The sequence below is a fragment of the Cystoisospora suis genome, assembly GCF_002600585.1.
Source record: "Cystoisospora suis strain Wien I chromosome Unknown contig_2747, whole genome shotgun sequence".
Lineage (NCBI taxonomy): Eukaryota > Apicomplexa > Conoidasida > Eucoccidiorida > Sarcocystidae > Cystoisospora > Cystoisospora suis.
In genome coordinates this window covers 81,480-92,749 of record NW_027155543.1, presented here as the reverse complement: position 1 = coordinate 92,749, position 11,270 = coordinate 81,480, and the positions used below count along the sequence as shown (strand labels likewise).

The 11,270-nt window shown below is 54.9% G+C and overlaps 3 protein-coding genes across 3 annotated transcripts in view; 1 reads left to right on the top strand and 2 right to left on the bottom strand.

The window, feature by feature from the left end:
• Positions 1–4,412, bottom strand: part of CSUI_005690 (uncharacterized protein) — a 5,947-nt gene extending 1,535 nt beyond the window's left edge. Inside the window, exons 1-3 of the mRNA XM_068065860.1 lie at positions 1,610–4,412; positions 493–866; positions 1–285 (exon numbers count right to left, since the gene is read on the bottom strand). The exon at positions 1–285 is cut by the window's left edge and continues 1,535 nt beyond it. Of these exons, the coding sequence (XP_067922176.1) occupies positions 841–866; positions 1,610–3,683 (2,100 nt within the window). The 5' untranslated portion in view covers positions 3,684–4,412 and the 3' untranslated portion in view covers positions 1–285; positions 493–840. The remainder of the gene's footprint in view (positions 286–492; positions 867–1,609) is intronic.
• Positions 4,413–5,573: 1,161 nt separating this feature from the next.
• Positions 5,574–9,115, bottom strand: CSUI_005689 (nle domain-containing protein; the record flags this gene model as incomplete). Its single annotated transcript, XM_068065859.1, has 4 exons — positions 8,235–9,115; positions 7,510–7,616; positions 7,112–7,302; positions 5,574–6,805 (listed from the first exon to the last, which is right to left on the bottom strand). Exons 1-4 carry the CDS (start codon positions 8,439–8,441, stop codon positions 5,574–5,576), a joined length of 1,737 nt encoding a protein of 578 aa, XP_067922175.1. The 5' UTR covers positions 8,442–9,115.
• A 16-nt stretch (positions 9,116–9,131) lies between these two features.
• On the top strand, positions 9,132–11,270 carry CSUI_005688 (uncharacterized protein). Its single transcript, XM_068065858.1, has one exon. The coding sequence runs from the start codon at positions 10,061–10,063 to the stop codon at positions 11,033–11,035; it is 975 nt and encodes a 324-aa protein (XP_067922174.1). The 5' UTR covers positions 9,132–10,060; the 3' UTR covers positions 11,036–11,270.

Genomic DNA, 11,270 nt, shown 5'->3' with positions numbered 1-11,270 from the left:
CAAACGACAGTAATCCTCCATACCCATCGTCTGCCGCTGGCTTGTCTGTTGCCGGCCCTAATCCCTTTGCCTGTCGCTCAGGATCAACACATGCAGCCTGGAAATCTTCTCTCCTATGGAGTAGACAGACATCCCACTTTTGTTCAAAGCTGGCAGGCAACTGCCTGATCTCCTGGGCCCCATCCTCCCATAGTAATGCGTGGAGGGATTGAAGAGTTAAAAGCAGTAAACACAAAGGTGGCGTGCAGTTTAGCAGCATTGTAGGATCACCTTCATACGGTTGATCTGCACAGCCGACAAAGGAACAGAATGATTTTGAATGAAATGAAGACACAAGGGACCGACGGATTCTCCTGACACATAATTCGCAGTGACGTCTCGAAGCTGGCACACCAAAAGGAAACCACGCGAAAACAGCGAGCGACATTCACAGGCACCAGAACCCCAGCCCTACGATCCGTCGGTATATACACGGACACCGTCGCGCCTCACCTGCTTCATCTTCATCCGCTTCTTCCTCTCCACGGCACTCCCCTCTCCGAGAGGTGTCTCCCGCTTTTCTTCCTGGACCCCTCACGATCCCAGTTGGTCGATAGACTAGACAGTCCTCCAACTCTTTCGGGGGGGGCTCATCATACTGTCCGAGGGGATGTACGTACACCAAGGGCCCATGAGAGGGGCCCATGGCTACCTGCTTATCGTAAAATGTCTGTACGGGACGCTGCTCATCCCGGGGCCACGTGCGCTCTACAAGTTGCTCCAGAAATGATTCAAGCACTTCCCGAGCGCGTCGCGGTGTATCTGCGGTCGCGCCGTGACGTCGCGCCCGATCAAAGCTGACTAGCAAATGCAGGGGCTGATTGTCCCTGCGAAGCCCGCATACACATCGATCACACTGAAACGTATCTACATACAGAACATACACGTATACCGATGATATATATATGTATATATATAATGTAGAGAGAGAGACATATAAACGGATATACGGTACATGCGATTACTCGGTGAAACTTAGAGTCGAGTATTATCCGGGTATGCCACGCATAAGAAACGTTCATCCAGCTATAAACGAGTGCCACGTCCAGAATGATTCGATCAGTGGGATCCTTATTCAAGGTCATAGAACTACTAGTTACAAAGCGGATAGTCTGACAACAAACGCTAAACCTGAAAGTGAGAATGTGTCTTCGCACTCTCATGTGCCCAGGAAACGCTTGACAATCGCCTACTCACCGAGCTTCAGTAGCATCATACGGAAGGCGCCGGCCTCCCGGGAAAGGCATCCGGCCACAACAGACCAAGACAACAGTGGCTTGCCCGGGGACGTACACCGCTCCTCATCAAGCCAACCGTGAACCCAGTCGCTACATGGCAGGAAAAATCTACAAATGCATAGAGCAACTACCGAACAAAACAGCTCCATGCTTTCTCTTCTAGAAGACACTTCTTTCAAGAACAGATGCGCGAACTAGATACCCTTGAGGGTACGAAGGCGCCTACCTTGTCCCCCCCCCCCCATCTTCCTGGGCGGTCTGCGCCAGTGTGACAGGTGAACAAGTAGTGACGGCCATGCGCCGACAAAGTATCTACCGAAATGCACAAGATGAAAAATGAAGCGCATCCAGAAAAGTCCAAGGCATACCTGAAACTATCATAGCCGTGTTTGGTTGTACAACGAACCATTTCGTTCCCATAGATCTGGACGCGCATCTTTGCGAGTTGCTCCATCTCTTTATGAGTTCTTCCTTTGGGACCCAGGACAAGCCTAACGCGTTGTGTGAACGAAGGATGGAACGTGGTAGGCACCCACAGATCGAACGCTTCTCCTTTCTTTTTTTCATCCTTGTCATCTGTCTTNNTTTCTTCTCTCCCGCTCCCTCTCCTTTTCCCCTTTCTCCTCCTCCCCGGCCGCTGCTTGGTCGCCTCACCACCCAGTCCGCTGCTCCATTGCCATCCGGGTCACGACCGAAGACACGTGCAGCAGCCGCAAGAGCGGGCGGAAAACCCCTGTTCCCTTCTTCGCCGCCTCCGGCTACCCCCGCATCATGAGCTTTTGAAACTCCTCCTTCGCCTCCCCTGAGGAAGTCGGGTGTATCTCCATGTCCGGGTTTGTCTCCGCTACCTCTAGGAAGAGAGTCATCGGAACCTCGATCCATAGAAACAGAAGAATTACTTCTCACAGGAGGCCATGACGCAACAGAAGAGGACCGGCTAGGCGGATGCTCGCTATCCGCCGGTCTTTGGATTGATGGGCTCCCACGCCTACGTGGGACCGACGGAGATCCCCGCGAGTCATCTGATTGCCTCTGGCCTCTTCTTCTTTTCTGGGGCAAGCTTACGCCGCGCCCTCCTCTTCTCCCTCCCGGGGCTTTCCCTGGCCCGGGCCCTCCTCTACTATGAGCAGCAGTTCTCCTGTTTTCCTCGTGAAGCCGGGGGCTGTCTCCTCGCCTGCTTCGCGGAGAAAAGCGACCTGGCGATCGCCGCCGCCCAGTGTGTGGCCCCCTGGATGCCGGCACTCCACTCGGAGACTCGCCACCACCGCCTTCTCGGCCGTTAAGCGAGCTACTCCGGGGAAGCGGTCTGCTATTACGCGATAAAGGAACGTCATTTCTCCGGCTGTGTCCACGTCCGTCTGCGGGTATATCTGCCCAAGCGTGAGGAGCAGGGGCAACGGAACTAGCTCCAGGGAAATCCATGTGACGACGACTATTGTCATGAGACGGAGTGTTTGTGTCCCACCCGGGCGGAGAAGACAAGAGAGGAGGCTGATGAGTATTATGAAGAGAGGGACCATTCTTCTGCAAAGTGTCCTCACCACGGTGAGGGCTCGTTCCCCGATGTCTATCGTCCGGTCCTATCCCCAGGTGTGTAGGGGTGTCTCCTAAAGGACCAGATGCTTTTCCAGACCCCGCTGTTCTTCTCCAACGTTCGTCTTCGCGTCCGCCTTCATCTCTTCTTCTCCCCGGCCCTGAGCCCCAACCTCCATCTTCTTCCTCTGATGCTCGGCCTCGTCGGGATCCCCCACCGTGGTCGCGACGCGGGTCGCGCACTGGGAAGCCCCCGTCCCTCTTATCTCGATTTCTCTCTCTCTCTCCTGGACCACCGCCGCTGTCCCGTCTCTCATCGCGAGACGACCGGGGCCACTCCCGGCTGTCCGCACCGCTGCCGAAGTCTACTGGGGGCTGTTGCTCCTCACCTGGGGGACGGCCCGACCCAGGAAAACTCCGCTTTCCAGGAGCAGGAAGAAGAGGCGACTGGTGCATTCCTCCTGCTCCTAACAGGGACGGCACGTCATCACGACTGCTGTAAGCGCTGGGTACGGCACTTGGGCCCGAGCCGACAGCCACGACGTTCCCACTTGAACCCGGGAAGAGTTGGGGGGGGCACACGCCTGCGACAAATGGCGGACACGTGTTCGAGAAAATCACGCCACCTGCAGAACCCCCTCCACTCGAGGGTGGGACTGCGACATTCGTACCAGTCGGGGCGGAAGCTGCAGGTTGTGACGAAGGATGAAGGAAGCTGGACGGCCCTCCGGGGTAGAAGGCAGTTGCGCTGGGAGGAGGAGGGAAAAAAAAGGCGGTCCCTGGTTGGGCCTGCGCTTGGGCGAAGAAAGCTGCTGCGGTTGTGGCCGGAGAGTCGGGAAGAGACGCCGCCGAAGCGGCAACCTTCTCCGTCATGCTCCGTAACGAGTGGGATGTACGGAAAGCAGGACGCTCACTGCTCTCCGCTTCAGTTATTTTTTTTTCCACGGCTAAGTTGCTAGACGGCCGGGGTGCCTAACGACGAAGCATTGCTGTACGCGACCACCCAGCCACTGCGTGAGACACCTGCGGGTGCCGGCTAAGCGCAAAACTATGCGACGCTAAATCATAAAAGCAAGCAACAAACAGGCTGACTCTTTACAGGCCACTTTCGTAGGAGCAACCGCAGTATAACACAACAATCCACCTCTTGGAGGAGACAGGAGGAAGCAGAGGGTTTCCTTGCCCTCCGGCTTCCGCTGTCCAGTGAAGCTCGTTCGCGATCACCGAAATGCCTCAAACGGCTAAACACATTCTGACACTAGATCCAAAGAACGCACAGTGGGCGAGGCGGTGCCACCAGGGCGACGCGCCGAAGACTGCCGACACGTGAAGGGAAGCGGGGCCATCGGGAACGGTGCGTCAAGGACAAATACGTCCCAAAAAACCCAGCATTCACTTTTCCTCTCAAAAGAAAATAAAAAAAAGAGGAAAAAGGCACGGCGCCGTGTTTTGCGCCAACAAAGCCCACTTCCCGCATGCCAGCTGAGTCAGCAGACTGGACACGGGAGTGTTTCTGTCACCGGGCCAAGCGGGTCCTGGAAGTTACCGGAGCGAGACTGACTGCCCGTGAAACGTCTTCACTACGTCGGAGACTTACGCAGGTGGCGGGGAGTAACCTGGTGACACGTGGCACATTGGATCCTACTCCGGACATGCGCAGTGCCCTTCCGCGCGGATGAAAATCTGGTTAATTCGAATTCCGCTCGCCGGAATTCACCGTGACCACCTTGAAGCTACCCGCCAGGCCGGAGAAATCCGTGGCCTCTCACAGAGACACCCCAGTATCTCTGAGAATCGGCAGCAGACTCTGCACGGGTGATCAGTTTCCAAAAGAGGCCACCTATTTTCTTCTTACGCGTCCTCGTAGTCACTGCCGACAATGACTCTAAGAAGGCACGGTTGAACTTTCTGCTCTAGCAATTATAACAGCACCTGGGGGTGGTGCCGCCTTTCTACATGCTGGGGCTTGGACTCCGCTGCGCGAGTGCACCCGCTTGTACACTCCTGGAAATGCAGAATGCCAGGCGGTTCGTTGCCTGCAAAATTCGCTTTGTTCCAGTTAGAGCACCCGAAAGGGTAACGCAGTTTCGCAGGCACACCGGCCAAGCAGGGACAAAGCTCGCATTACTGCCGTGTGCTGCACGATCCTGAGACAGGAACGGATCACTGTCGCGGTGCACTTCACCGGTTCGACTGAGTCTGGATGGTGGCCTTCTGGCTCTCCTCTGCCCTGGGCGCCACATGACGAGAAGCTACTTCCAATTGCCAAGCACTCCAGTTCGTGGAGAGCTGGCATCCGGGTGACTGCTATGTTGCAGGACTACGACTGTGTGGCCGGAAGTGCTCACGGTATGCGTGTCTGCAACGGAGATGAAACAGGAAAGCCTTCCCTGGCCACGCTTGGTAGCTACCGTTGGCGCTTAGGCAGCCGAAGTATCGATTTGTGCCCCCTGAAGGGTTGCAGCGACGCCCATGAACGTCTAATCTCTCACTATGCGCGGCTGAGGCGGCGTGGACGTGGCTGAAGACGGCTCTTCGAAGACGCAGGAAAAAGCGTGTCAGGTACGGAAAAGAGACTACAGCATCATGCTTGAAACAGATGCACTTTGGTCTTCGCTTGACATTCACATGGCATCACATTTTTGACGAAGTTGCCATGCGTCCTCGAGGGAGACGCGACACCACTCTGAATGGGCGAGGCAAGCAAGAAATGTTTCCTAAGCGATATGAGATTCGAATACAGATGTGCAACACCCGCCATTACTAACCCGTCCACCTCGCTCCGATAGTATGTATTCTTGTCACTCCGTCCGAACCCCCTGCCGCTATGCGGCCCGTGTCGCACCACGTACATGTCAGCAATCGCACAGGCTTCTTTTCTTTTCCATTGCTTATGTCAAGGACCAGTAATGGGGTGCTGGGTGCCCTAACATCCAAGATCCGCAGAGCTCCATCTTGTCCTACGGACGAAATCAAGTGCTCCGAAACCGCATCGCCTTTGGCTCCCCTTGGACTCCATCGGACTTGAGTGGCTAACCGCCGGTGCGGGAAACCGAAGGCAAACCTCAAGTCAAGCCTCGTGTTGGTATCAGGAGTTGTGACGCTCTTGCTCGTGCTACTCGATTTCATCGGCTCGATCAGGCTGCTAACCTCACTGTCTCCAGATCGGACATCCCACAGTCGGATTCGGCCGTCCTCGTGAGCAGTGCATACTACCCGGCCATTTGTTGGTGAGCACGTCAACGAGGTAATGGCCCGCGGTGTCGTCCAAGTGCTCAGAGGATCTCCTCCGACAAGTGTGTCCCACGCAGATATCGTACCATCAAGTGAACCCGAAAATAAAACGCAGCGAAAGGGAGGAGGCGCGAATGCCACATCTGTCACTGCCTCTGTGTGGTTGGAGCTCAACCGCAGCTTTGGATCTAGCTGCTGTGTATTAGAGTCGCCGTGCCTCTGCGGACCCCGCTTTCTCTTTGGCTTTCCTTGAGCATTCAATTCCACGACAGCTTCCTCTTCTTTAGCTCTTTCTTCGGCCCTGTTCGCAGCTTCTGTTAGTGTCTCGAAGTTCTCCCATAACAAAACAGTCCCATCCGCTCCTCCCGACGCGATGGTAACGCCATCGGTGCTGAGGCCCACACAGAGAACGCTGCTATCTTGACAACCGACGCACTGCAACTCCGCATGCCAAGAACCGATAGAACTCACTTCCGGTCCTCCACTACATTTGGACTCTTCCTCTTTTCGTGAACACGGGGCAGACTCACTCCAAGTGTTCAAAACGCTCAGGGCCCCGCCTTTACTTCCGACTATCAACTGCATGCAATGAGGGGGCAGGAAAGCCCCCGCGGCAAACGCAGCTCCAGCCGTCAGCGGCCCCTGGTGCATGGCCACTTCAAGCATTGGCCGCGCGTGAGACGAGGACGGGGAAGAGGACGAGGAACGGGAAACACGATACAGGCGACATCGGCCATCGTAGGAAGTCTCCATGAGCATAGCTGGAAACAGGAACGAAAGACCACACGAGAGTAGAATGCGTGCACACGGAGTCTCTCTCGACATTGGCTGCCCGCCTTCTATCTTCTGAACTAAGTATGAAACTCAAGTAGTCATGCCTGGTCGTTAACTATCGAACCCTCCCGCAAACAGAGGCGTCACAGTCCAAATGCATCTGAAAAAGCTCTAACAGCAACGGTGCTACACATCCGTACGAAGTAGCTACGAGAGAATCACATACCAGAAGAAACCGAAGTCACCTTGCAAGAGCGCCGACAACTGATAAGTAGAGAGGCATACGTCATTACCATGGAAACGCAACTCGAGATATGTGTTCACAGTGACTCTCCAGTGCAGGTCACCTTCTGAGGGAATCGAAGTAAGAGAAGAAATCCAATCGCGAGTGGGAGGGAGAGTGTCCGCGTCCAAGTGGCGAACTGCTAGCTGATAGTGGAGATTCAAGGGGACCTCGGCCGTCATCCCCCTATCATCCATGTACCTGCAGGAAAAAAGGCAACCATGACTACCATCCAGCTGTGAAGGCTTCAAGAAAAACGTAGTACATGATTGACCGGAAATCGAGTGAGTGAAGTGCTAGGGTGAAAGGACGCTTGCAGCTGGAGGCAAGAGGCACCAAGGTTACTCCACTAGCAGCTGACGCGAAAGCACCTGCAGCGTTTTTAGCCACGGTCCTCTGTCCACCTACTTCTGGAGCGATGTTCGCAGGAACCATTGAGCGTCAACCAAGAAGTCGAACGGCTGGTAGCCGCTCCATTCTTCTTCATTTTGTTGTTGTAGCAGTTGGTTTACCAGCTGTAATAACACACGCAAGAGAAGGGAAAACATACACCAGAGCAGAAAGGAGAACCCCCGCGTGGTTGTACACCAGAGTTTTCGCGTTGAAACCCTTCTCCGGCACTAGAAAAGGTAGGCAAAAGGATCAGGAATGTTCGGTCGGCCACAGTGCAGCATACATTCATTCTCCCGCCTCCGTCTCCCGGAGTTCCAACCTGCTGCGGAGGACACACCATCCCATTTCAACATGGGTAACTACGTTCGGACCATGCGACATAAGAAAAGCGAGGTGTCAAAAGCCCATGGATGTTAACGAGCCGGAGTTGTGTCTTGCTTGTGAAGCCTCTCTCACGCATTCGCCATGTGCCTCATCGTCTCTGCAGCTCAGACTGGTCGTAGTTTGTCATGAACGACAAGCAGAAGGTCATTCATCGACCTTGCGTAACGAAGGACCAGATCGGCGTGTTCTACGTACTGATGAAGACTCATAAAACTATGACAATGTTCATGGTGATTACACAGACAGGCCAACAGAGGTGTGGCCATGTCCATCTTTCGAATCCTACCGCTCATGATCAGTACCAGTGGGCTCCTCCCATGGACCGTAAGCGGCGATAGAAGCGCGGGACGTCTTACCCTGGACAGCTCAAGCCTCGAGAAATTGCTGGGGACAACAAAAGGATGATCGGGCAGCTGGAAGACTTCGGGGAGATCAGTTGAGAGGTGGACTTGGACTTCGTGTGCTTCCACCCGCGAAAACAAGCTTCCATCGCCATGGTCACTCCGTAGTTCCACATCGGGAGAATCGGACCGAGTGGGGCTGCTTGATGAGGATGCCGTCATTGTGAAGGGGGACGTCCACAAAAACAGCGTGATTGGCAGGCCTAGCCCTGTACACTGGGTTTCTTTCCGTCGGCGCTATATGGCTCAGCGGAAAACTATCAGTGAAGCCACACTCCAGAAAAAGTGTGCATGCAATGAAAGCAGGGGCAAAGCGTACGGGACACAACTTGCGAACAAGCACGCTCGGGCCACTCCGCATTGATCCACACACAAGAGGGAGCCAGGGACCGGCAGGAGGACACGGATCGCGAAGCCGAGATGGGCTGCCAGACGCCTGCCTTCCTCTTTTTTAGCTTCACAGTCCACGGACCCGGTAAACACGACGGCCGACGTCCCTCTGCCCCCCTCAGGAACTACCGGAGAACTGAGCTGTCTGCGGAAGCAACGCCTGTCCTTCTAAAAACAGCGGCCAGGTTAGTTGCGATCAGGTAAGTAGGCAGAACGCGAAGAATTGTCGATAACTGGAGTCGTGAACGGTGGAAACCAGAGAAGCGCATGCATGTGTCACATGCAGCGCCTGCTCCAGTGTGAGCGGGGTGAGCCGACTGCATGACCGAGCACTCGGCAAACGACCAAACCGTGTGAGGTTTGTCGCGCCTCCATGAATACACTGAGGTCATTCATTGCCACAGGGTTCTCCGGACACAGCCGTGCTACTAGTTAGCGAGTTTCCGAGATTGGCTGCGGTGACCACGTGAAAGGGTCCCGATGTCAGTCCTCCTGGTGTCTCACCATATTACCTGCAGTAGCCGATCTCGAACAGCAATACGGAGGGCGTTCCATGAGCGCTGGTCCACTCCAGCGCGTTTCTGAAAAGCGGGGCATCAGCCGGATGCAATGCTCGTCCGCCAGGATCCCCAGCTAACATACTGGCAGCTTGTCCGACTTTTCGTGGCCACCACTCCTGTAGGATAGCTAGCTCGCACGCCGCTTGTCTCCTCATTTTTCTTTTTCCACGTAGTTCCTGAGAACAAAGCGAAAAACGTCTGTTGCTCCTGCCTTGCGAACCACTAGGTGTTGTTAACATACTCCGCTGTTGTACTCGATGCAGAGCCACTGTTTTGTAGTCAAAAAGCTATTGATTCATCTAAAACCACTGGTTCTTCGGTGGTCCAAAACTGTGTTCCGCTGCCGCGGGTCCCCCATTATCGCCGAGGCAACAGAGCACAGGCCGACGTGCCGCACGGTCACCGGGTGTGTGACATTCCCAGGCGGTGAGTAAGTGAGAAACCAAAAGGAGGAAAGTGTAAAGGAGAAGACCTGACTCTAGGCACCTGCGCTGCAGCGCGGGTTCACTGCACAAGCTTGTAGGCGTTTAGAGACCGGAGGCCCACCACGGACCGTACTTGCATAACTCATCTGGGCAGAACTGGGTGCTTTCGAGACGCCGTCGACCGGGCGTCAAGTGTGCAGTTTGCCTCCGGCGTCTGATTGCGTCGGAAGACAAGAAAAGCTCTGCCGACACAGCTGCATGCCGTGCAAACATCAAAGGGAGGGACGCGCGAGCATCCGCAATCGCCGCTAGTCAGAGTGGCTGTCTTGGGCAGTGCTGGGACCTAGCCCCGCTAGTGCTGAGTCGAGCAACTCAATCGAAGGCGGTAGAGCACTACCTTTTTTTTATGTTGTCTTTGCGGAGCCAGCTCACCATGCCCGTTGCCATGGAGAGAACCCTACAGAAGAGTGTCCTGACAGCAGCGGTTGCTGCGCTGTTTGCTCAGACAGGCGTTTCACAGAACGCAGGAAAGCTTCTCCGAGGGGATCAGGTGTCCTTTCGAGCTGTCGTTCCTCTTTTCGAGAATGATGTGCATATTCAGTTACATGAACCTCTTGGACAATCCATTTTCCATTCGAGCGAACCGAGCCAGTCAGACTATGTCTCCTTCGTCGAAGATGACGAAGAAGACACGCCCTTATTGCGCACCGAAAAATCACAGTCGTCAAGGCGAAGGCCAGATGTGTTTCTGCGTCACCAGGCGGATAGGTTGCGCAGCTGGATGAAAAGAAAATTAGTGGAACCTGCTCGAACCGCGTGGGATCGTTTGAGAGCCCGGTCATGGAGAAAGCCTTTTTTGCGTGATCTTCTGCCAAGACGGCGTCGTGGGAGGACCGCAAGCACGGAATCGATTTTGGCTGACAAAAAGGCAACACCCAGTTCAACCTCGGCGGGACGCGGGCCGGCGCTCACCGAAGCCTCTCAAGGAGGGCTCGACACGCGACGAGCAGCGCCTCCGGAGTTTGATCGGACCCTTCTCAGTCCTCCTCCAAAGCCACCGCGTTTGCATATTGGGAGAGTGGAAAAGCCCCCCGAGACCCAAATGCCGTTTTCGCCCGTGGGCCTTCCTCTCACTCCGCCGCCAAAGCCGCCACGTCTGTATCTACCTACAGTGGAGCAACTCGTGCCCGGTACGCCGATTTCCCCCTTGGCCCCTTCTGTTCTTCCGCTTGAATCTCCTCGTGTATTTAAAGACGAAGTAGGACGACAGGACACTCAGGAGAGTTCCACCGAGGCTTTGGCCCCCTCTAGTGAGCCAAGCCCTTCTTCGGGAGCTCTGACAAATGAGCCGGAACCAGACTCATTAGGCACTCTCCCCTAGTGGTAATTCAAGAAGTGCACTCAGTACTCGTCCCGTGTATCTGTGTCAACCCCGATCTCTTAAGCGATCTACGAGGTTGTGCTCGTCGAAAATTTTCTGGTCAAATGTTAGTGGAGCATACGAATTAGTTGTGCCTCGCACGTGACTGCTTTCGTGCTTCATCAACACCTAATTGTTTAAGAAGAATGGGATAGCAATCGACTTCTTTTCCCGTCAACATAATTTTGACTCATCC

What these genes read in the sequence shown, in the direction of transcription:
- CSUI_005688 (XM_068065858.1), top strand. Translation starts at nt 10,061, where the DNA reads ATGTTGTCTTTGCGGAGCCAGCTCACCATGCCCGTTGCCATGGAGAGA.